Raw genomic sequence first — 24,604 nt, forward strand, 5'->3', positions numbered from 1 at the left:
CCCCCCCCCCGCCACCGTGCGCCAGGCTGGGGGCGGGAGGGGGGCACGGCGGGGTCCCAGGGCGCCAGGCTGGGGGCGGGGACCGCGGCGGGGGTGGGGGGGCCGTGCGCCAGGCTGGGGGCGGGAGGGGGGGCACGGCGGGGTCCCAGGGCGCCAGGCTGGGGGCGGGGACCGCGGCGGGGGGCCCAGTGCGCCGGGCTACGGAGGGGGGGGGGGGGCGGGGGCGCGGCGGCTGCAGGCGGCGGCCGGCAGGGGGCGCGGCGCCGGCAGCCGGGAGGGAGCGCGCGGGGAGCGAGCGCAAGACGCGCGGCGGCGGCAGCGGCGGCGGCGACGCGCGCGCCCAGCCCACCCCCCGCGCCCGCCGCCGCCGCCGCCGCCCGGACAATAAACAGCCGCGCGCGGGGCGATGCCCGAGCCGGTGCCGCCGCCCCCGCGCCGCGCAGCCCCGGCCGCCAGGCCTTAGCCCTCCAGGCCTCCCCCCACCACTGCCCGGCCCGCCGCCGCCCCCCACCCCGAGCCCCCCGCCCCCGCGCCCGCCCGGCGCCCGCCCCCGCCCAGCATCGCGGACCCACCCGGACCTCGGCGTGGAGATGGAGTGAGTAGGCGCGCTCGGGCCGGGGGTGGAAGGCTCGGGGGCCCGGGGGAGGGGGGCGAGGGAGGGGCGAGGCCTCCCCCCCATCTCCCGTCCCTCCGTGGGGCGCGTCGCGGCCCCCGCGCGGAGAGGAAGGCGGCGGCGAGGGGGCTCCCGGGCCTCCCGGGCCTCCCAGCTCTCCCAGCTCTGCTGGAGAAGCGCTTGGGCCGCGTCCGCCCTGAGGCCTCCCCCATCCCCGACCCCGGCGGCGGCCCACGGGCTCGTGTGGGGACTGGGGCGGCAGCGGCCGGTGGGGGCGCAGCCTGGGGCGCTGGGGAGGGGGAGGCCCGCGTCTCTTCCCGAGCCCCGCCCGCGTCCCCGGGCTAGCCTCGACCCTCGGCCACCTGTGGGCTCCAGAGCGGGAGCCGTGGGGGTGATGGACGGACCCCTCCCCATTGCATTGCACTGGCCTTCAGCCTCCCACCGCACCCCCCCCCCCCCCCCCCCCCCCCCCCCGCCTCCAACCTGAGCACTCGCTCCCTGTGCCCTGGACGCACCAGTCCTCCCTCTGTCTGGCTGCCGTCCCCAAGGGCCACAGCACTGTCAGGAGCGCCTGCTGGGGCGGGGTCCAGCCAGCAGACACTGTCCTGACTACCGCGGGAGGGAGGGAGGGGGCCTCTTTGCAGCCTTCCTGGTCTGGGACGTGTGTGAGCCCGGAGTGCTTTCCAGCAGGCGAGCTTGGGTCTGATCCCTTCCCAGGGAAGGCGTCCCCAGGATGGGACCCCAAATGGTGTAGCCAAGGAAGAGCCTGGCCACTTGCACCATAGGCTAAAGGTGCAAGCGGGACAGGCAGCCTGGGTCCCCCCCGGGGGGGGGGGGCAGCCTGGGTCCCCGGGGGACTGGGCGAGGAACTGCCCACAGCAGCGGAGGGTTCTCGCACAAGGTGCTGGATGAGCGTGCACAGTCGTTTCAGACAGAGTCCCCTCTCTCCTGGCGTCAGGGTAACCCCCAGGCCCCACTCCCACAGGTGGGCACTGAGGGTGTGGGGTGTGCTGACATGGTCGGGAGATGAGAAGTGGTGTCCGGGTCCTGGCAGCCCCCGCACTGTGTGCCAAGGCCAGCAGCTGTCTTGCTTGGGGCCAGGTCCTCCCCCACCCCCCCCCACCCAGCGGAGGCCTGGACAGGGAGGCCCCCCCCAGCCCGCCGCCCCCCCCCCATCGCCCAGCCGCCCCTGCTCTTCCCACTGGGTGTGTTTTCTGAGCCGACAACTCTCCTCCAGGGATTCACCCGTGACCTGCCACACCCCCGGCTGGGTGGGGGCCGCTGCAGCCCGCCCTCCCCAGGAAGGGACACCCGATGTCCTCTGCTTTGGAAAACCCAGACAAAGGCCCGGCCTGCTCCCCCACCCGGCCCCCGGGAGCCCAGCCAGGGGCTCAGGGGAGCCAGGGCCCGGATGTGTCTGCCTGCGTTAGGTTCCCCGACTTGTTTTTCTGCTCTGCTCCCCAGGCCCGAGGGGAGCCTCTGGGCCTCCAGACCGCAGACCCTGAGCAGAGTGTGGCTGTGGGGAGGGGGCTGCCTCAGGGGATGAGGGGTGAAAACCAAGGAAAAGGCCCGCCCAGGATGGAGGCATGAGCGGATATTCTGGTTGGTCCCTGTTTCATTTCCTGCTATCCCTTTCATTCCCCGCTGAGGTGCTGCTGAGGCCCAGAGAGGGGCAGCCACTGCCTCAGAGTCACACAGCAGGAGGAGGGCCCCTGAGTGCTTGCGGCCCTGCCCCAGTGCCTTTTGCCCGTGGATCAGACATGCTGCCTCGGGCCCCACGTTGGGTAGATCGCTGGGTTTTCTGGGGGCAGACGTGGGACCGGCTTGGCGTTCACGGGCCTGAGTGGCCGTGAGAGAAAGCGTCTGTGCCCCCGGCTTGGCTGGCCGGGCGGGTGGGGAGCGGCCCCATCCTGCCCTGTCCTGCTGCAGCGCCCGGCCCTGGTGGCCCAGCTTGAGGTCCCATTCCAGGGGCCCGAGGCAGCTGCCCTTTCCTCCTCCACGGGCTTTGCCATCCGAGTCACAAGAGAGGGTTGTGGCTCCCGGCGCTGCTGGAGAGGTGAAATATGAATTGAAGAATTTATCAAAATTTTGTTAATTTAAGGATTAAATTAAAGGTTAAGTTAGTTTGTGTCAATTTAACAACTTAAGGGTTTAACCAAAATCCTTGAGTAACTACCTCCAGGGAGGCCGGGAGCAGGATGGGGGCCCCGCTGACGGGCGGGGCACAGGAGGAGCGACGGGAGCTGGGTGGGACACCTGTCCTGGGGGGGGGGGGGGCTGGCCGCGTGTCCCCTGGCCCAGAGCACCCGGCTATACAGCCCTGAGCAGCCTAAGTCCGGTGAATGGGCTCAGACGGGGCGGCAGCAGATTCCTTCCCCGGCCTCAGGCTCCGGCCTTTTTCCCAGGAGAAGGTCTCAACCGGGTGCAAGATGGGTCCTTAACGCCTCTCCCACACTTGCTAATCTCCCCGTTTAACGAGAGCCGAACCAGTTAAAAGGCAGCAGCGTCTAGTGATAACTGAACGTAATCACCGGCGTTTATTCTCATTGTATCTTAGTTTTTACTCTGGTGTTTGTGCGAGCGGTGTCTGGTTTTCGGTCTTGGCCACGGTGTGACATTTCCTTCTGAAAGCAGGGGGGTTCCTTGAAACAGTGAGTGTCCCCTTGAAGGGACGGTAACAGAGGTGGTGGCAGGAACTTGGGAAGGCGGGTAACGTTTAGTAAGTCCTTGCTGTGCACGGGGCTTTTTGTCCGTGTGAGTGTGCTTGATGCTTACGAAGCCCTGCAAGGTGGGGAAACTGAGGCTCAGAGAGGTGACCTGATGTATCTGAGGCCACATAGCCGGGATTTGCTCCTGGGTCCTTTCAGCTGCCGGGGTTGGGGGTGGTGGTGGTGGGGTCTTTGCACCTTCCTGTGTCCCATGGACTGGGGGGGGGGGGGCTAGGTACCCTCACGTTAGCTTCTCACCCCTGCGTCTAGGACCACCTGCCCTGTGCCTCCCCGCCCCCTCCCAGGAGGGGTGTGGCTAGAGGAGGGGGCAATGCTATTAGCATTTCGGGGGGGACTTCTGCCTCAGGTGCTGAGGTCCGTCTTCAAGGGTCTCAGATTTTCAGGCTGGGAAGTGGGTTGACGTTCTTTAAAAAAGTCATGCCCCCTTTTTCCAAGTCTGGGAACGCGTTTCTTTCCATCCACCTGTGATCTGTTCATTTAGGTGACACTCCCTGCCCACCCGCGGAGCCTTGTGTAGGGATAGGGCCCCGCTCCGTCCCCTCACGGACCTTCTCTAGGAGAGAGATTTAGAGGTGTACCTCGGTGGGCGGAGGGCGTGCCTGCTGGGGGGCTGGCCTGTGCAAAGGCCTGGAGGTGGGAAAAGAAAGCCTCAGCAGAAAGCAGTGCTGTTTGCTTTGTGCTCTCGGGGCTAGGTCCTGCCAGGCTTGGGGCACCCAGCAGGGGAGCCACGGGCGGCCACGGACCCACGGTGTCCAAGCAGGAGAGGAGTGAGGTTTTGACCTAGGCATAGAAAGAGGATCTGGAAGCCGAGGACCAGGTCAGGGCTCAGTGTGGACAGTCACTGTGTGGGCGGGTGGGGGAAGGGGGGGACCCCGTGTCTGGGCGGCAGAGCTGGGGGGAGGAGGGACCCCGTGACTGGGTGCCAGAGACCTGACTTCAGACCCCTGGATGGGCGGGGCGGGCGCCTTGGCCACACGGCACAGGGTCTCCATGTGGCGCCGATGGCTGAGGGCGGGTCTCAGGGTCTGCGGTGTGTGGAGTTGGCCTGGGGGTCTGTCTTGTTTTCAAACAACTTTTTTACACTTATTTATTTATTTTGAGAGAGAGAGAGAGAGAGAGAGAGAGAGTGCGTGCGCACAAGGAGGGGAGGGGCAGAGAGAAGGAGAGACCGAATCCCAAGCAGGCTCCGCACTGTCAGCACAAGCCCCACGCGGGGCTCGTCCCGCGAACCGTGAGATCGTGACCTGAGCCGAGATCGAGAGTCGGGCGCTTAACCGACTGAGCCGCCCAGGCGCCCCTGGGGCGTCCGTCTGCTCTCAAGGGTGTGAAGCAGGAATTCGGGGACCTCCTGAGCCTATCACTGGGACAGTCCGGATGAGGCTGGGAATCTGGAGGGGAGCCCAGCCCAGGCCGAGTGGGAAAGACAGGTGAGAATCAGAGTAGGGGGAGTCACCGCAAGGACAAAAGGGTGGTGGCGGGGTCGGGCCGGGCCTGGGAGCCCAGCCCGGTGAGCAGACCGTGGGTGTTGGGGGCGGCAGTGTTGGGCTCTGAAGGCCAGGTGACGGGCAGGGTCCCTTCTGGTAACTTCCGTCACAGTGAGAAGGCGCTGCCGGTCGGTTTGTAGTCAGACGCTCCCGACCCCGAGAGTCCCGGGCAGGGCCCGGGGGATCCGCCGCCGCCCCTGGGGCGGGTGGGGGGCGCGTGGGGGGCGCGTGGGGCCCTGGCACCAGCCCAGCTGTTTCCACTCCACACGCGAGTGTTTTCTACCCGCTTCCTTGCGATGCAACCCACACCCCACAGAATCCACCTGTCAGGAGGATACAATTCAGTGGTTTTCAGTGTGTCCACGTAGTTGTTCGATCATCACCTCTTTCTAGTTCCAGAACATTCCATCAGCCCAAAAGCAACCCCATCCCCATCCCCAGTCACGCCCCAGCCCCCAGCCCCCACGAGCCCCCTCCCCGTCCGTGGAGGAGCCCGTTCTGGACGTTTCACACACGCGGACTCACACCCCGCGTGGCCTCTCGTGTCGGGTTCCCTCCCTGAGCGTCGTGTGTCTGGGGTCCGTCCGTGGGGCGGCGGGGGTGGGCGCCTCGCTCCTGCTCGCGGCCGAGGGACCTTCCTGAGTGTGGTGGACGTGTTCTATCTGTTTATCCATCAATGGACACTGGGTTGTGTTTTAAATTTATCTTATTTTTTATTAAAATTTTTTCTTGTTTGTTTATTATTTTTGAGAGAGAGAAAGAGACAGAGCGCGAGCCGTGGAGGGGCAGAGAGGGAGACGCTGAGCTGTCAGCACAGAGCCTGACGCGGGGCTCGAACCCACAAACCATGAGATCATGACCTGAGCGGAAGTTGGATGCTCAACCGACTGAGCCCCCCGGGCGCCCGACACTGGGTTGTTTTACGCATTAATTTGTATAGTCACTTCTGAGGTGGTTGGGTGACCTTGGGCTTATTACTTGTCCTCTGTTGGAGGCGGGGAGCCTGTTTTAGATAAATGTCTGATGTGACACTGAGTTTCTTCCAAGAGAGATGGTCACAGGACAGTGGTCCTCAGGGTGGTGGGAATGTGACAGGGGAGGGACCCTTGGGTGGGGGCCACCTCTGAAAAGGTACAGACTCTAACTGATTCGCCGGCCCGGTGAACGTTCATTGAACCCTGCTGTTCACTGGGGGCTGGGGACATGTTATGGACAGAAAGAGACCCTGTCCTTGTGGGGAAATAAAATAAATGATGAGGGTGCTGCTTGGTGGCGAGCCGGTGAGGGGTTGGGGGTACAGGGGAGGCCTACGTGAGGAGGTGACGTTGAGGGAGCCAGTGAGTCCCGGGAGAGAGCACGGCAGATAGAGGACACGGCCAGTGCAAAGGTCCTGAGGTGGGAGCATGCCTGGAATGTTTGGGGGTTGTGGCTGGATCCGAGGGAGGGGTGGGGAGGGACCACAGCTCTTTGGGGCTGGTCTCTGCCTCTGGATTGAGGCCCAGCTTGCCCTAAGCTGGAGAAGGCCTCTGGGTGCCATTCATGCCCCACTGCCCTTCCCCCGTGGGGGCCCAGGGCAGGGTCCACCCCCCTCCCCTACCCCCAGGTTAATAGGCAACAACTGTGCCTCTGGATCTGTGGCCTGCTCTGATCCCAGTTTCCGCTGTGGGGGTGATGCCTCTCTGCCTTGAGCTTTCCAACCATGCCTCACCTTTCCAGCCATTTCCGGCCATGCCTCACGGGCTGCTCACCTTACCAAAGACTGTAGTTGCCCCCTGTGCCGACGGTCTCAGAGGAAGAGAATTCCTTCCTGACGAAGGGACAAGATCAGGAAGGCTTCCTGGAAGAGGCAGCTGCATGTGCTCTGAGCTTGGAGCAAAGAAAGGGGGAGGCAGGGAGCTGGAGAAGGGTGGGGGCTTGAACACCAGCTAAGAGGCTGAGCCTTGTGACCAGGCTGTGCAGGGCCTCACAGGGAGGAAGGTTCTGGGGGCTGGAGGGGGACAAAGGCCCCACAAGGGAGCTGGGAACCAGCAGTGAGATTAGGACTCCCCCCATTCCAGCCACCCCAGTGGGGGGACGGGCCACAGGGCTCCCTTCCTTAGCCCCTTCCTCAGCCAGACTCTGCTCTCCTTCCCTGCACCCGTGGCCACGGCCACGACCACGGCTGTTTCCTTTTAGTTAGCACAGGAATGTTGCCGGTGTTGGGCTCCGTGCCTGCCTGGGCCAGGACCCCTCATTCCACTGGAGCTGCCTGGCATGGGCCTGGAGGGACCGGTGTGTGACCCCCCCCACGCCCCCCCTCCCGCCTCAGACCCGGCTCATCCTGCCCGCTGGGTGACCTTGGGCAGGTTGCGTAACCTCTCTGGTGCCTTTAAAATATAAACGCCTCCCAAAGCCGAGGCCTCTGCAGGGCCCGGCTCGTTTGGGTTTGGGCCTCATTAGCTCATCTCCTGAAGCCAGGATTATCTCATTCGCTCTCAGCCCACACCCTCTCGAGTCCTGAGCCGCCCACATCGGGGCTCGAGCCCAGAATTTGCTCCAGGCACTGTAAAAATAATCAGGCGAGGACAGGAGTCTGCCTGTGCTGAGGGTGGGCCTCCGGGAGGAGGGTCTGTCCCTCCACCGGCAGCTGCTGTGGCCCATTGCCCAGCAGAGCCAGTGGAGGCCCAGAGACGGGAGTGACCAGCCCTGGGCCACACGGCCGCCGGGGACAGCTCTCACCTGTCCAAACCCGACCGTGTGTTTTGGCCAAAGCTCGGTCCTCTGCCCGGCATCTCCTGACATCTGGCCTCTGTGTCCCTCGCTGGGTCCTGAGGAGCGTCCCCGCCGTCCCATTGCCCCCCACCCCCACCTGTGCGGCCTGGCCAGGCCTCAGGGAGGCCCTGTGCTCGGGGAGGGGAGCACTCAGGAGCCCGCCTGTCTGGACCCAGCGTCAGTTGGCCCACTGAGGAAACAGGCCGAATCACTCCAGCTGCCTCTCAGCGTCGTCAGCAGGGTGCTTCCCAAATGCCCTGTACGTGCTCACCTGCTCCCGAGCCTCAGTTTCCCATCCTGGGAAATGGGGCTGAGCCCCGCCGGGGGAAGGTGGTGAGCGCTGGGACCGGGGTCCCTACTTCGTGGCCGTTTGATTAGGATTCTGCGGTCAGACTTTGTCCTTCGGATTGTGACGCGTTGTCTGGCTGACCTCGGTCTCCCTGGCTCCAGGGGCAGGTCCAGAGCCTTCGGGGTACAATCCCCTTCCCCGGGCTGCGGCCCCTGACACCAGAAGGGGGGCACCCCCAGCAGCGGGGCAGGGCGGACCCCTTACCTCCCCGCATCGCACCCTCCCCAGCGGCCCCTGAGGCCCAGGGCGGGAAACCCCTTAGCCCCCCAGGCCCGGCTTGGGGGCGGGAGATGCTCCGCGCCGGCCCGGCCCCCGCGTGCCGGCCTCCGCGTTGCCATGGGGACGGTGCGGTTGCCAGGGCGACCGCCTCCCGCGGGGCCCCACGGGGGGGGGGGGGGGGGGTGGCGCCCGGGGCGGGGCGGCTTTGGCGCCCTGAGGCGTGGGGAGGGGCGCCGAGGGGGGGGCACGCAAGGCTGTGCCCTCTGGGCTGCGACAGGGACGCTGAAGGGAGGGATGGATGTTGTCTCCCCGGGGCCTGTGTCCCTCTCCACAGTGGGCCCGCCTGACCTTCCCCTGACCTGGTTCAGCCGGCAGGGACATGCCGCCCAGCGAGGACACTGCCTGCCTTGTTGTCTCCAGCCTGGCAGGCTGGCCACAGAGCGTCCCCGTGTCCCTGTGTCCGGCCTGAATGGCCGCCTGCCTGCTGGGGTGCGGACCCAGCATCAGGCCGCTGCCGCGTCTGCCCTGCGGGGCCCTGTGCGCGCCGGGGTCTCGTGGCTATATGCCCCTCCCCCAGCTCCACCGTCTTCCTGGTGGGTCCCTGGGGGCCGCGTGGCAGCTGGGAAAGGGTAGGCCCGTGGGGTGGCCCGGAGCTCTGTGCTCCCCGGCTGTGGGACTGTGGACAAGTGACTTGCCCTCTCTGGGCTTCACTTGCCAGCGGCGGGAGGAGGGCACCAGGCGGAGTGAACAGCAGGCAGGAAGGAGCTTGGAGCGCCTGAGGTGGACCGGAAGGGTCTGGGGCCCGGAGTAAGCAGGAGGGAGAACCAGAGGGGTGAGGGCGGAGAGGTGGGGAGGGCTGGGCTACACTGGGACTTCCTTCACGGGGTGATGGGAGCCAGGGACATACAAGGGCAGGAGAATGAGTGGTTCTGATTTTTGTTCTGCCTCTGTTGTGGGTGGAGAGGGGACCTTCAGGGGGCAGGCAGGTGACAGGCTGTGGTCGGGGCGGAGATGGGAAATGTGAGCTTTGCAAGAAGTGGAGGGCGGGCCTCCGTGGGGCGCACCGAGCAGTGTGGCAGACCCAGAAACGTAGCTGATCAGGCCCTTCGGGGCGGGCCTCCAAGCTAGGTTGCTGGATCAAGCCTTTCCTGAACTTGACCCGGCCGAACCCAGCCTCCCTGAGGAAGGAGAGGGGGAAGCCACAGAGGGTGCGGCTGGTGTTGTCGGGTCCCTGGGAGGCACAAAGGGGCCAGGTGCCACCCGCCCGGAAGGGAAGAGCTGGGTGGGGTCACCTGGCCGGGGCGTGAGAACCAGATGACTTCACGGGTCTCAGCAAGGCCAGGAAACTGAGCCTGAGTGGGGTGTGTGGTGGGGCATTGCAGTTCAGGATGGATCTCCCCGGGAGCAGCCGCCTGGGTGTGGGTGAAGCCTCGGTCCCAGGGGGGGACCTCACCCAACACACCGTGTGACTGTGCCTCTGTCTCCTTTCTGAATGGCAGCGGGCGGGGCGGGGGGCACCCAACAGGAGCTCGGGCGTCTGTGCCCACTGTTTGTGCAGATGGGGAGCCGAGGCCCAGAGGGCTTGGAGGGTCTGTGGAGGGTCTTTGGAGGCCCCGGGGTGGCTCCTGGCCCACGGCTGAGGGCTGGTCGGGGCGAAAGCAGAACTGGAGGACGGTCTGTGACTTCGTCCCTGTGCAGATGAGGGTCTCGTGAGAGGATCCGGGTCCCGCTGCCCAGAACCGCCCCCCATGCCCGCCGGCCCTGCCCCCGTGAGACTGGTGAGGCCAGAGCGGCCCTGGGATCCTGGGGATTTGGGCAGAGAACCGGGAGGCGCGGGGGTCCGCGCTGGAGCTCAAGACCCTGCCTCCTCTCCCTGCCTCGGCTTGTCACAGAGGCCCTGGAGGCCAGACTTTATCCTCAGGCCCACCACGGGCGACAGCTCAGGTGCAGACATTTCACTGAGCACCTGCTGTGTGCAACTACTGAGCACCTGCTATGTGCAGCCATTTCGCTGAGCACCTACTGTGTGCAGGCATCTTACTGAGCACCTACTGTATACAACTACTGAGCACCCTATTATGTGCAGACATTTCACTGAGCGCCTACTGTGTGTAGCTTCCAGGGGCCCTGCGAGAGGCCATAGAAAGGAGAGGCCAGGTTCTGCTGTTTCCCACCATGTGTGGAGGGTTTGGGGGAGCAGTGGGGAGGGAAGGGCAAGAACCAGGCCCCCATCTAGTCCTAGGCCTCTTGCCTCCCCCCACGGAAGCAGGAAGCCTGTCCCTTCAGCTGCACCTGGCCACACGGACGTTTAACCAGAGCCCGCTACGTGCCAGTTCTGGGTGGCTTCCCGAAAACATCCCGTGGATGAGAAAGGGCATCTGGGGCTGAAATCTGGGTTTGCTGCTTCTTGGCCTCCTGTTCCCCAGGGGGCTGAGAGCCCTTTCTGAGCACTGGGGCTCCTGGGAGACTCCGGGGGAATCCCCAGGATAGCAAGTCCAAGGGTTGGGAGGGGGCCCGTGGGGTCCTTCGCCCTCCGTGTGTCCCTCCCGGGGCTGGATGACAGGTGCTTGCTGGGTAGGAGGGCGAGGGGAGGGCTGTCCTGACCAGTCTCCGAGTCTGGGCGAGGGGCTGCACGCCTTTTCCTGCACATCCTTCACGACCCAGCTCCTCCCCAAACCCTTCCCCAGTCTCTAGGCAGAGAGCCCCGCCCTCCTGTCCCTGGGCCCTGCTCTGAGGGGGGCAGGAAGCTTTGCGGGAGAACGAATGCGGCGATGAGGCTCAGGACAGGACAGAGCTGCCTCTGAGGGGGGCAGGGAAGGGTCCCATGAAGCTGGAAGGCACAGGGCTGGGTTCTGACCAGATCTGTTGAAAGCAGGCTGGGGTGGGCCCCACCTTGACCTTGTGCGTTCTCTTCCCCCAGGGTCCTGGCGGCAGAGACCGCATCCCAGCAGGAGCGGCTGCAGGCCATTGCAGTGAGTCCCCTGCCCCTCAGACGGTGTGGACGGGGGTCGGGGTCTCCACACCCAGCCCGGGGCCCTTGGGACTCAGAACCAGGGCATCCCACGGGAACCCTGAGTGCCTCCCCGCAAAATGGACATGAAGGGATCCCCTCAGTTCTCAGAACGTGGACTCCTAGTGGAGCCTTCTACTGGAGATGGGGGGACAGGTGGGGGGGTCAGGCTGGGGGCTCAGACTGGGGGGGTCAGGTTGGAGGGGTCAGACCGGGGCATAGGCTGGGGAGGACAGGCAGGGATCCAATCGGCCACGTAGGTGCCATTCACAGTAAAGCAGGATCTGTGTGGGCAAAGCGTCTAGTGGGCCCGGTGGGGTCTGTGTGGCCCCCACCGAGTCCTGACCCATCGTGTGCATCCCCGTCAGGAGAAGCGGAGGTGGCAGGCGGAAATGGAGAGCAAGCGTCGGCAGCTGGAGGACGACCGTCGGCAGCTACAGCACCTGAAGGTCCTGAGTGGGCGGCCCGGCCAGGGACCCGGGCCTCGTCTGGGGGGAGGCAGAGCCTCTGGGACCTGGGGCCCCTCGGCTGGTGGGGGGGGGGCAGGGCCCCAGGACCCAGGCCTCGGCTGGTGGGGGGGGGGGCAGGGCCCCAGGACCCGGGCCTCGGCTGGTTGGTGGGGGGCCAGGGCCCCAGGACCCGGGCCTCGGCTGGTGGGGGAGGGGCCGGGCCCCAGGACCTGGGCCTTGCCCCTGACAGGGGCCAGGGGAGTGGGAAGGCAGAGCTGACCGGACCCTGACTCTGACCCGGGTCCCTATCAACCCCAGTCCAAGGCGTTGCGGGAGCGCTGGCTGCTGGGGGAGACGTCCTCAGCATCACAGGGGGATGAGGACATGCGGAGACAGATGCGGGAGGACGAGCAGAGGGCGCGGCTGCTGGAGGGGTCCATCTCCAGGTGGGTGGGGTGCGGTCCAGGCGCGGCTTTGATGGATGGCGTGCGGGCCTCTGAGCTGGGCCTGAGGGGGCAGGGGGCTGCCTGGCGCGACCCCCTGCTCCTTCCAGCACCGGCGGTGCAGGTGTGTGAGGGTGACCCGTCGGGGCGGATCCTGGAGGATGGGAGTTGCCCGCAGCGGCCTCCCTGGGGGTTTCCTGGCGCCAGCCCCGCCGGTGAGCCTTCCCTGGCTTGGTGCTGGTGCAGGCCTCAGACGCCCAGGCAGCTGGGCCCGCAGGAAGCCTGGGGAGGGGGGGGCGGGCCCAGGGAAAGTGACTCCCCCCCCCCCCCCCCGCCGCCCCCACCGCCCCCTCCCCCCCGCCCCGGGCCGGGACAAAAGGCCTGGGGTTTCCGGGCAGGCAGAGGCTGGGCTCCAGGGCGGCAGGGTCACGGTGGAGGGAAGTGACGGCCAAAATTCCAAGCGTCCACTTGGCCAGAGAAGGTCCAAGAGGCGTGGGGCCTGCCCGGGCCCCACAGCTCGGCCCGCCCACCACGAAGACCTGGGATCCTGTCCTGCCGTCCAAGCAAGCGTATTCCCGGGGCCGCGAGCTGTTCCCCGGGGCCAGAGCTGGGGGCTCGAATGGAGGCGGGACTCGGGCGGGACAGGACTGACAGGCAGAGGGCAGAAACTTGCTGGGGATTGTTGGCCACTGGGGGCTGGACGAGGCGGGCTTCTACATCCCACCCTGCTGGGTGCAGCCCTGGGCGGGGCGGGCACGCGGGCCAGCTCAGGAGACTTCACGGGGGAGGGGGCCTCGCTTGAGCCCTTCCGTGTGTCCCGCACGAGTCAAGTGCTTTGGGGGCCCTTGACTTTCTTCCCTCTCCTCAGGTGGCTCTGCCTGGACGCCTCCCTCAGGAAGCCCTCCAGGCTGACCCTAACTGTGGCCAGCCTGTCCACCTAGAGCTAGGCTCGCTTCATCAGGGGCCACAGCCCCAAGCCCCGGCCGGCGCTGTTTTGTTCCCACGGGGCCGTGGGCTCGTTACTTTGCAGTATTTGGAAGGTGATGTGGGTTTTCCAGTTCCCCCAGAGAGAGAAAGCTTCCTGTAAACATAAATGCGTGTGAACGGAAAACAGGAGACTTGGTTACAAACCAACAGACAAGTACCCGGAGGCAGTGAAGGTCCAGGGACGGGCCAGCCCGGCCCGGCTGCCCGCCTCGGTTTCCCCGGTTGCGAGGGGGAAGGATGGAAATGGCTCCCAGCGGTGGGAGGGGGGCATCGGGTCAGGGAGCCCACGGTGGTGCTGGTGCTCACCAACCCCCCCCCCCCCCGTCCTCCCCAGGCTCCAGAAGGAGATTGAGGTGCTGGAGAACGCGGGCCCGCTCACCACCGCTGCTGGAGAGGGCGCCGCAGCCCCGAGCCCGGCCAAGGACGAGAAGACGGAGGTGGCGCTAGATTCTCGGCAGGTGAGGAGGTGATGATGCGCCTGGGGCGCCCACCAGGGCCAGCCCCAGGGCGAGACACAGCCCCTTCTCAGACTTTAGAGCCACTCCCCGCTGCGCGCCTCAGTTTCCCCCACCCCCCTTGAGCGCCCCCACGTGCTGGGGTGTCAGGAGGGACCGCGGGCACTTTGCACGAGACCTGGCGCGGGGGCAGCTCTCGACGAAACCCCCACTTGTCACCCCTGCGTTTACTGAGTCTGCCACCACCGTCGCCTGTCCGTGGGCCCATTCCGGTGGGAACAGCGCCCCCCTCGGGGGGAAGAGAAGCTCCGGGACCCGGACAGGTTGAGGCCGCACTGCTAGGAGGTGGCCTTTACCGGACTTGGCCATGTTTCTGGGGTCTGACGAAACCAGACCCTGGAGCTCTGGACCCAGAGCTCACGGACGCCGTGTGTTAGCACAGATTCAAGATCTCCCAAGCACCTTTGCTGCTGTAGGATTCAGGAGCCCTGGGACACGTGTTCCCCCCTCGTGTCCTAGCTGTGATGGCACCTTGCCTTGGGGCAGGGGCCCCGGGGGCGTCTTGAAGGCCGGCATCCCTGCCGTGTGTCCGGGCCCTTCTCCACATGCTCCTCTGTCAGCTGTCCCCTGCTCTCACTGCTTTCCGGGGCCTGGCTTGGGGCAGACCAGGGGGATGTGGGCTGGGGCCTGGCCTCACCGAATCACGCCAGGAGAGCGGGGGGAGGGTGGTCAGGCCGCGGTGGGTCAGCCCAGGGTCCCGCGGAGTCCCTGAGGAGGCATTTGATGCATGGGAACCCTAGACAGACTTCCTGGAGGAGGTGGGTTTTGAAATGGAACGGGAGTTCTTCGGGCTTGGGCTCGAGACGAGAGGGACCTTGCACCGAGGTTGACTGTGTATAGACCTTGTCGTCGTGATGCCCGCGTCCTGAAGGAGACGGAGATACTGGTTGGGCACGTGACACGGTACCTTGAGGGATAGTGACCTGATGTGGTCGGGGTGCAGAGTGAGAAACCAGCCAGGCAGAAATCTAGAGTGCAGGGACGTCACATACAAAGGCCCTGGGACAGGAATGTGTTCAAGGAACAGGGAGGCTGGCCAGACATGGGGGGTGGGGGAGGAGAGGCCTGCGGGCAGGGAATCTGTGGACCCAGGACCCTGGGGGTCATCGAGAAGGGTTTCGTCTTCGTTTGGGGAGCAACAGAGAGCCACCGGTGGCTTCTGAGCAGGGCGGGACATTATCTGGCTGTCACAGGCTACGGCAGGGGTGGGGGGGGTCCCTTCCGGAGGAGACTGCCCCTGTGATGGGGTCACCAGCTGCGAAGCCGAGCCCTCTGCGGGGTCCCCCCGCCCCCCCCCCCCCCCCCCCACTGCTCCCAGCGGGAAGGCGGGCCGCAGCCCTGACCTCTCTCCCTTCTTTCTTGCAGGCCCCGGTGGGCACGCCCAAAGGTAGGCTCCGGGGAGGGGCGGGGCCCGAGCGCCCTCTGGTGGCCGGAGGCGGGTGGTGGGCTTGGGGAGGGTGCCTGGAAAGTGACGGCTGGTGGGGTTATTGTCGCTTCTGTGGAGCCCCGCCTCTGGCCACGTCCCCTTGCTCCTGTGCCGGCGGGCGGGCCTCGGTTTTCACGTCTATACAATGGGATCTGTGGGGGCAAGAAATCAGCGTCTCAGCAAGTCCGGGGGACAGGGCGCTGTTTTAAAGGACAAGGTTCCCCTCCCACAGGTGAAAGTCTGCCATGCAGGAAACAAAGACAAAAAGCCAAAAGTTTGAGATGTGGGATCTATCTTACTCCCTTCCTCAAAAAGGATCACAGATAAATAATATACATTTGCCAATATTTCACAAATATGTATGGTGCTTAAATACAGATTTAATTGCAAAGGTGATTGTTAAATATAATAAAGTATTAACCATATTAAAATTATTTAATATAAATTATATTTTTAAAGCACATATTGAGCTAGTATCCGCATGTGGGAGCGTGGAAGGAGGGCCACCAGCCGGGACTGGAGGTGGTGGCCAGTGTCTTTGGCCTGATTTGTTGCATGTTAATTATTCAGGGGAGTGTCTTACTGTGGAATTAAAAATGAATAATTAAAAAAAAATCCACCCAGGGCTCTCAGGGATTTTGTGAAAATCATCTGAGCTGAGAGATGGAAACAGACTGGGGGCTGGTGTGTGTTTAGGGGGTTCTGGACGTGCACACGTGTGGAGGGGAGTGTCTGGGTGTCTGGGCAGTGTCTACGTGTCTGGGGGTTATCTGGCTGCCTGGGTGGGGTGCCTAGGCGTCTGGGGGTGTCCAGGTATGTCTGGGTATCTGGGGGGGTGGCCAAGTGTCTGGGGGCATCTGCAGGGGGTTGTCTGGGGGGTGTCCGGGTGTCTGAGGGTATGTGAGCATGTGGGGAGGTGTCTAGATATCTGGAGGTGTCTGGGTGTATCTGGAGGGGTGTCCGGGGGTCTGTGCGACCGTCCCTCCTCTGACTGCCATGTCTGTCTTTACCCTTCACTCCCTGAACAGAGAAAGGAGTCTCCAACACCCCTGTGAGGACGGTCGAAGGCTCCACCATGATGAAAGCAGGTGGGTCGGCCCCCTGCCTCACCCCCTGCACCCGGCTGTGTCCCTGGGCTGAGCGCCGGCCCCAGGGGGCCTGGAGAGGCAGGGGCCAGGTCAGACGCAGACGCACCCTCAGCAGGAGCTGTGGTTATGGGGGTGGCAGCCGGACCGAGGCCCAGCCCTGAGCCTGGGGTGGGGCCCGGCCGCCCCCCTGCTTTGGCACCCTGGTCACGCGCTGGCCCAGCTTCCCTGAGAAGGTGGGGCCCCTCGCATGGCCGCTCTCTAACCCAGTGCTCCCCACGGCGTCCTCCCTAACCTTGCTGCCCCCTCCCTGCCTGTGGGGCGGCGCACAGGCCCCCCGCACACGCCCGCACGTGCTCACTGCAGAGCCTCCCTCCTCTGCTGTCCTCAGGCTGCCTCAGGATAGGGAGCGAGCGCACCGTTCCTGGAGGTGACCGAGCTGGGACTCAGGCATTTCTGCGCTTCTGGGAAGCCGAGAGAGACAGGGTTAGCGCTAAGCATCACACAGAGTGGGGTTCAGGTTCTCGCTCTGCCACAAGGTGACTCCCCGTCTCCGCCTGTTGGGGCAGCGGGATTATACTGACTGCAGGCCCAGGGTCAGGGACCCAACCCGGGAGCAGTGACGGGTGGTCACAGCTGGCAAAGCCTTATCGCTGCTGCTGGTATCGGGGTGAGTTGTGGATGCAGGAAACCACAGAGGGAGCTGAAGACCATATTGGGGGCAGGGTGGCCAGGACACCTTGGACGGTGACAGGGGAGGCCCGGGGTCTCGTGCAGGGTCAGGCAGTTTTGCCCCAGGAGGCAGGGGACAGAGGGTAGCATTTGCCAGGGAGGAGGTGTCTTCAGGACCCTCTGTGCCAGTTAGACCAGCTCCACCCTGTCCCTTAACCAGTGACCTTGTGTAGTGCACAACCCACGCAACTGTGTGTCTGGAGATGAGGGTGTTAGGTGGTGCAGGGGTGTGGATTAAATGGCATTCGTTCAGTCATTTGGCAAGTGCTTATTGAGCACCTGCTGTATGCAAGGTGTGAGGGACACAACCCGGGGCGGGGGGGGGGGGGGGGCTGACATTCTCATAAGGGCAATGTCTATGCAATTAACTTATGGAGAAAATAAGGCAGCAGGTGGAGCTGGAGGGGGCACATTTAATCAGAGGGCTCAGGGGAGGCCAAACTTAATAGGTGAGTTTTGAGCAAGGACCCAAAAGAACTGAAGGAGCAAGGCACAGGGAGATAGGTGTTTCAGGTGGAGGTCACAGCACATGCAAAGGCCCCGGGGGCTGGATTTGTACCTGCCTTGGGGAAGGAATAACCAGGAGGCCTGAGTTGATTGGAGCAGAATGAGCTAGGGGAAGAGAGGAAGGAGGTGAGTGCAGGCCAAGTCATGCTGGGTCCCGTGGTTGTGGGAGGACTCAGGCCTTAACCCTGGGACAGCACAGGGGAGCCCTGGAGGGCTGTGGGGGGAGCAGGGACCTGTACCACCCAGTGCTCACTGGCGCCCTCTGGTGGCAGTGGGGAGAACAGACCGTGGGCGGCGCCTGGAGGCCAGTGAGAGGGCAGGAGAGGCCTTCAGTGGGTCCCAGAGTGGTGGGGGGAGATGGGGAGCTGACCCGGTCAGGGGACACGGAGGGGTTGAGATGTGGGTTGAGATTCCAACTGTTCCCAAGGCAGCACCCACTAGATTTGCAAATGGACAGATGGGGGGGTGGGGTGAGAGAGGCGGAGGAGGAGGGAATTGCCCTGATCCGGGTAGGGAGACCCAGGAGGGGCGGCTTATGGGGGCAGATTGGAGGGAGTCTTGGACATGGTGATTTGGGGGCGCCTCGGGGACCCTGAGGGGAAGGTGGGATACTGGGATTCAGGGCGAGGTCCTGGGGGCCATGGTCACACCCGGGGGTCACTGCTAGGACCCAGGCTCCCCATGTGGTCTTTGTGGTGGTGGTTTCTGTACAGTGGGGGCGGGATTTTGGCTGTTGAATTACGGCTCTAACGGGTAATGACGCTCATTTATTTCAAGAGGGAATTTTCCATTCTTCACGGTGAAAGAGCTGACGATCAGTTCGATAGTTGACCGAAGTACGGACGCACAGACACGCTGACCACCGAGGCGGGGGTGGGGGGTCCAGGACGGGGCGGAGGTCCAGCTGGGAACGCATGCCTGCCAACCCAAGTTCAGATCTTGGCTGTGACCATGGTCAAGGCACGGCCTCCCGCTGGCTCTGAGGAAACAGAAGCAGTGTAAGGCTTTCCACGTGGGGTGGGATGCGAGTGTGGGCTTCGAATGCCGAGCAAAGGACCTCAGGCTGGCGCCCGTGTGGCGCTGGGCAGCCGTGGGCAGACGAGGAGCTGGGGGGTGCTGCGTGGAGGGCGTCCCCACTGCTTGGCTCTGCGCTGCCGGCTCCCCTCCCTGGCTTGGCTGCAGCCGGCGGGGGGCACGTGGGCAGGTGGCCTTGGGTAACCCGTGCCTCCCGTGCCAGCCATGTACTCGGTCGAGATCACGGTGGAGAAGGACAAGGTGACGGGGGAGACCCGGGTGCTGTCCAGCACCACCTTGCTCCCTCGGGAGCCGCTCCCTCAGGGCATCAAGGTGTACGAAGACGAGACCAAAGGTATGCGGCCCCCGTCCCCCACCCCAGGCCCCCACCCCACCCCCTTCCCGCAGCCCGCCTGAGTTGACGTGGGTGCTGCTCGGGGAACGGTCTCACCCCCCACAGCCCACTGTTGACTTAGAGGCCGTTCAGTACTGGGCCTGCAGCCCTGTCTTTGTTCACTCCAGGAACCTGACCCGAAGCTTGGCCGAGGGCTGGGTCCTAGGCTGGGCTCTGGGAATCGAATCACAGGGGGACGCGGCTCTGTCCTAGCAGAGCCCCTCGGCCCGTGGGCCCAGCCCTTCGGTCTGGAGCTCACGAATAAATTTAGATGACTATTGTTGAGATAACGATGACAAGACCCCCAGAGGTGCGGCGTCTAGCGGGGGCGGGGAGGGGCCAGGGGAGTCTCCTCAGAGGAAGTGAGCAGGGCCTCACTGGACGCACAGCAGGTGCACAAGGAAACAGTGTGCCTCACGGAGGCCACAGCATGTGCAAAGGCCCTGTGGCGGGATGGAATTTGCTGAGCTGGAGGAACTGAAAGGAGCCTGTGGGGCTGGTGCAGAGTGGAGGGAGGTGTCAGGTGAAGCGTTGGCGGGAGGGGCGAGCAGGGGCCAAGGTGCCGAGATCTGGTTTGGTTTTGGGAGTTCCCTCTGGCGGCCGGGAGGGAAACAGGGAGGGAAACAGGGTGTGAGAGACTCCGGCAGGAAGCCTGATGAGCAGCAGCCTTGGTCAAAAGCCCCAACATGCCTGTCTGTCTCTCCCTCTCTCTCTCTCTCTAAGTCATAAACCATAAAATTCACTCTTTTTGTTTTTAGGTAAAAAAAACCACTTTATTTATTAAAATGTTTATGTTTCAGAGAGAGAGCGCGTGCGCACACGCATGAGCGGGGCGGGGGTGGGGGGGCAGAGAGAGAGACACAGAATCCAAAGCAGGCTCCAGGCACAGAGCCCGACGCGGGGCTCGAACTCACAAACTGGGAGATCATGACTTGAGCTGAGGTTGGCGCTCAACTGACTGAGCCACCCAGGCGGCCCAAGAAAAAACTGTCTTTTAAACTGTGTTATCCGTCCGTGTTTAGACAGCAATTTCATAAATATTTTGGCATTTAAACTTTTGCTCCTTTTTGGCATGGCCTGTGGGATAGTATATAGATAACCCCAGGGAGGGGAAATTTCGGGCAGTATTTACTACAATCGTAGGAAAAAGGAGACGGATCACTTCAGTAAACAAAATACGTTTTGAGAAGACATTAAAAAGTTGTATTCAGGGGCGCCTGGGAGGCTCAGTCGGTTAAGCTCCGACTTCGGCTCAGGTCACGATCTCGCGGTCCGTGAGTTCAAGCCCCGCGTCGGGCTCCGTGCTGACAGCTCAGGGCCTGGAGCCTGTTTCCGATTCTGTGTCTCCCTCTCTCTGACCCTCCCCCGTTCATGCTCTGTTTCTCTCTGTCTCAAAAATAAATAAACGTTAAAAAAAAAAATTAAAAAAAAAAGTTGTATTCAAAATTAAGGCAAACCATTTGCTTTCCTCATGCAGTGGAGTTCATGGAGCTGGCCGCCTGAGTCGGGGATAAAATTATACCGCCCGGCCCAGAGTCCGTTAGTAAGTCCACAGTGGGGTCTGTGCCCAAACGTGGCATATGGAGTGGAAGCGTCCAGGACACCCACACAGTTCGGCACGTAGCTCAGTGGGTTTGGGTTTGTTCGCCATGTTCTGTGCTCCGATTGCAGAACATTTTCGTTCTCCAAAACAGAAGCCCCATCACCCCCCATGCCCACCATGGCATCCACGTAACCCCCTCCCTGTCTGCGGATGGGCCTGTTCTGGACGTTTCGCACACGCGGAATCACACAAGTGGAATCGCGCACAAGCGGCCTTTTGTGTCTGGTTCCCTCCCTGAGCGCCGTGTGCTCAGGGTCCGTCCGCGGTCATATCTTATGGGCTGAATAATATTCCACTGTTTGGAAGGATCACGTTTTGTTTATCCAGTCATCGTTGATGGCTGTCTGGGATGTTTCCTTCTTTGGGGTTTTAGAATGCTATACAAGTTTTTGTGTGGGCACATGTTTTCGTTTCTCTTGGGTGATACCAAGGCTTGGAATTTCTGGGTCACATGGGGACTCTGTGTTTTACCTTTGGAGGAACTGCTGGGTGTTTTCTTTTCTTTTCTTTTTTTTTTTTATGTTTATTTATTTTTGAGGGAGAGAGAGAGAGAGACAGAGCATGAGCCAGGGAGGGGCAGAGAGAGAGAGAGGGAGACACAGAATCCGAAGCAGGCTCCAGGCTCTGAGCCGTCAGCACAGAGCCTGATGCGGGGCTCAAACCCACGAACCGCGAGATCATGACCTGAGTTGAAGTCGGACGCTCGACCGACAGAGCCCCCAGGCGCCCCATCTCCCCCTCCCACTAGCCGTGCACGAGGGTCCCCAGCTCCCCACGTCTTTGGCAACACTTGTTATCGTCCCTCTTCAAGTTACTATCATTATTACTGGAGCCATCGTGTTGGTGGTGAGATGATGTCTCGCTGTGGTGTTGATTCCCAGAGCCTCGTGATCTTAGAGGCTGTTCGGTCTCTGTGGCTGTGAAAGGGGCCCACTCGCAGCCCAGCTCTGTCGTGGTTTGGAACGTAGACCTGGGTGGGTAGAGTCCCCGTTCCAGCCCTCCCCAGCTGTGTGGCCCTGGGCACGTCCCAGCTGCCTTGGCTCCTGGACAAGAGTGACCTCGCAGGGCTGAGGGCAGAGGCAGTGCCTGATGCCTGGGCTCCCAGAAGGTCCTCCCTGAGCACAGCCTGGCCCAGCCTGGGGGACTCTGGACCCGCCAGACTGGACTCTGGTTGCTTAGCAATGGGAAGGTGATCCATTTCCATGGCGGCCAAGGGCTCGGATTCCTATCTCGGGGGCAGTGGCCAGTGGGAAATACTCGGCTGGATCCCGTGCAACCAGGGCACGCCCCACCCTCCGGGCCTCCAGCCCAGAGTCGCCGCAAGGCCTTGAGGTGTGGACACCCGTCCCCCGGATTTGGAAAGCGAAAGTAGAAAGCGCTTTCCTTCTGGCCAGAAACCGGGAACTGGAGCCCTGACCCTCGACCCCAGAGGAGCAAGTCCCTAGGGTGTGTCCCCCCCGCCCCCAACACTGACGAAGGGCAGCTGTGTTTCCAGGAGTCTGCTGGGCTGGCGCCATGGTGTGGCGGGACCCCTCCCTGCCCTCGGGGACTGCTCCCTGACCTTGGGGACTCCAGCCCAGATCAGAGACACCAGTGTGGAGCTGGAGAGATCTGGAGAACACCTTTATGGAGATTGTATGCACGCAGGTGCCTTCCTTTCAGACGTGGGGGTGGGGGGCAGGTACACACCAGGCTGGGGGTATCTAGAGGGGCCAGTCTTCTTCCTCAGCGAGCGACAGAGTCCAGGGCGGTCAGGAGAGGGAGTGACCAGACTAAACTTTAACTCAGGGTCAACCACAGGGACCCAAAGAAGGAAGTCACGGTCCCCGAAACTCCTCATGGGAGGGAAACACACTTAGACCAGGAGAAAGGGTCGGGCGCAGCCCCGGCCGGCTGTGTGACCAAGGGCTGGCCACGTCCGTGGTCTGAAGCGGCGTGGGACCCAGTTGCCGGGAAACACTGCAGGATGCAAGCAGACAGAGGCCCCACCAACTGGATTCCAGTCTTTCCTGGTCTCCAACAGGTGCTTCTGTGCCTGTACATTTTCGTCTGTGCGCCAGTTTGGGGGGGGCACAGACGCCCACAGGGAGCTTTCGATGCCCATTGGTTTTAAATGCGTGGTTCAGTTTCGCATTCCTTTTTACCCTGGGGGGCGGCCCACAGCCCTGCCAGGCCTCCCCTCCTCCCAGAGAGAGCCAGCTTACTCTCTGTCTGTCTGTCTGTCTCTCCCACCCCTACCAGTGGTCCACGCTGTGGACGGCACCGCGGAGAACGGGATCCACCCGCTGAGCTCCTCCGAGGTAGACGAGCTCATCCACAAGGCCGACGAGGTCACGCTGAGCGAGGCGGGGTCCGCGGCGGGGGCGGCGGAGGCCCGGGGGGCGCCCAAGGAGGCGGCGCAGAGCACCCCGTCCAGGCGGGAGATCACCGGCGTGCAGGCCCAGCCGGGAGAGGCCACGTCGGGCCCGCCGGGCATCCAGCCCGGCCAGGAGCCCCCGGTCACCATGATCTTCATGGGCTACCAGAACGTGGAGGACGAGGCCGAGAGCCAGAAGGTGCTGGGGCTGCAGGGCACCATCACAGCCGAGCTGGTGGTCATCGAGGACGCCGCGGAGCTCAAGGAGCCCGCCCCGCCCAACGGCAGCGCGGCCGAGCCCCCCGCGGCCGCCGCCTCCCGGGAGGAGAACCAGGTGGGGCCCGAGGCCCCTGCCAGCGACCCCCAGGACCTGGACACGAAGAAGCAGCGTTGTAAATGCTGCTCTATCATGTGAGCCCCCCGGCCCCCGCCCCCGCCCCGCCCTCCACCCACAGTCACCCACCGCCCGGCCCGGCGCCTGCCCGCCCTCCACCCACAGTCACGGGCCCCGGACACGCGGCTGTCACATGGTCCCGCCGAGGGTTCTTTCAATGGAAAGAGAGGGACGGGGGTCCCCCACCCCATCGCCACCCCCGACACCCCATCGCCACTGAGCCGTGCACCTGCGCCTGGTAGGAGAGCGACACGGACGGACCCACGTTTCCCGACGCGAAGGGCACCCCCCCCGCCCCCCCCCCCCCCCCCCCAACACGGCCGGGGTTTCGGTGCAGCCGCGGCCGGCGGCCAGCCGCCCTCTGGGCCTCCTGCCTGTGCCTTCCTGCCGCCTCCAATGAGGTCCCCGAGGGGACGTCCTGCCGGGTTAGGGCTCCTGGGGGCCCGCTCTGTCCCCGCTTAGCCCCTGGAAATGGGGTTTCCCGGCCGAAGCTGTGGCGTCCGTACCCAGGCCACTGGGGTGAGGCCATGCTTCTTTGGGGAGTCTGGGTCGGAGGTCAGGTTCAGGGTCCTGGAAAGAAGCCAGGCCCCTCTCTCTGGATACCCCCAGCCTGGTGTGCCCCTCCCCCCAGGCTCTCTCTGGGGTGGCCGGGGGGGTGAGGGGGGTCGCATGCTGGAGCCTGGGAAGGGAGAGCCCCAGGGACACGCCCCCGTGGGGGATGGGTCCGGGACCCCTGCGCTGTCCCCCTGCCACGGGGCCCAGGGCCACGCGAGCCGCTTCTTGTCCTGAGCTCCCACTCCCACTGGGCCCTTCTTCCTCCTGGTGCTAATTTGGGGACCCTGGGGGGCTGCCCGGGACCTGCTTGGACCAGGGTGCTGGGCCCCTCCAACTATACCCCAGAGATCAGGCCACTGCCACTCCAGCGGGCTTGGCACATTTCCGGCAGTGGTGGGGAGCACGCAGCCTGGAGCGGGGGGCTTCCTCCGCAGGAGACCCCCATCTGCCGCCCCGCCCGATGCGAGCCTGTCCCCTTCCCGCCGGGAGGGGGGCGGGGACAGGGGTTGCGCTCCTGGGGGCCGCCGACACCTGGATGTGCACACACGTCTCCCCGGTTGCAGCCACGCTCGCCCCAGAGGCGCGTTCGTGCACACGCTCACAGACCCTCACGTGTGGGCTGTGGTCGGTGAGGCCCCGTCTCAGCCCCTCCCCTAGGGGCCTCCCACCCGGTGCCCGGGGCGGGCGCAGGGGTCGCCTCTGGTCGCAGCCCGGACCCCGACTCAGCTCTGCCCCTTGGTGGCAGGGGGAGAGGCCCCCTGCGAGGTGACCCTGGGCAGTGGCCGTGGGACCCCCTCTTCCTCCTTGAGTCCTCGAGCTGTGAGCCTCCGCTGAAGTGCCCCTCTGCTTTTGATGTGTGACAAGGCCTTGTTGTTCTTGACTTTCCCAGAGAAGCAAATAAACAGTGTGAACAGCCCCAGGCCCTGGCGTCCTTGGCTTTCACGGGGAAGGGGGGGGGGGGGGGGGGGGGGAGGGTGTGGCCAGGTGGG

General features: G+C 64.0%; 1 protein-coding gene across 4 annotated transcripts; it reads left to right on the plus strand.

Moving 5' to 3' along the window:
• The first annotated feature begins 542 nt into the window (after positions 1-542).
• PALM (paralemmin) lies at positions 543-24,534 on the plus strand. Of its 4 annotated transcripts, none has more exons than XM_042927722.1 (9): positions 543-595; positions 11,066-11,117; positions 11,524-11,604; positions 11,923-12,050; positions 13,369-13,492; positions 14,915-14,936; positions 16,004-16,063; positions 18,537-18,668; positions 22,552-24,534. In XM_042927722.1, the coding sequence occupies exons 1-9, from the start codon at positions 591-593 to the stop codon at positions 23,079-23,081; spliced, it is 1,134 nt and encodes a 377-aa protein (XP_042783656.1). In that variant the 5' UTR covers positions 543-590; the 3' UTR covers positions 23,082-24,534. The 4 variants fall into 4 exon arrangements, with proteins under 4 accessions (XP_042783656.1, XP_042783654.1, XP_042783657.1 ...); XM_042927720.1 differs by lacking the exon at positions 543-595 and adding an exon at positions 8,399-8,738; XM_042927723.1 differs by lacking the exons at positions 543-595; positions 22,552-24,534 and adding exons at positions 8,399-8,738; positions 20,185-20,798.
• Positions 24,535-24,604: the final 70 nt, after the last annotated feature.

Source organism: Panthera leo, chromosome A2 (genome assembly GCF_018350215.1).
Source record: "Panthera leo isolate Ple1 chromosome A2, P.leo_Ple1_pat1.1, whole genome shotgun sequence".
Taxonomy (NCBI): Eukaryota; Metazoa; Chordata; class Mammalia; order Carnivora; family Felidae; genus Panthera; species Panthera leo.

What these genes read in the sequence shown, in the direction of transcription:
- PALM (XM_042927720.1), top strand. Translation starts at nt 8,440, where the DNA reads ATGGATGTTGTCTCCCCGGGGCCTGTGTCCCTCTCCACAGTGGGCCCG. An exon ending in CTGGAGGGGTCCATCTCCAG is followed by an intron (nt 12,051 to 13,368) that starts GTGGGTGGGGTG and finishes CGTCCTCCCCAG; the next exon opens with GCTCCAGAAGGAGATTGAGG. An exon ending in CCCGGTGGGCACGCCCAAAG is followed by an intron (nt 14,937 to 16,003) that starts GTAGGCTCCGGG and finishes CTCCCTGAACAG; the next exon opens with AGAAAGGAGTCTCCAACACC.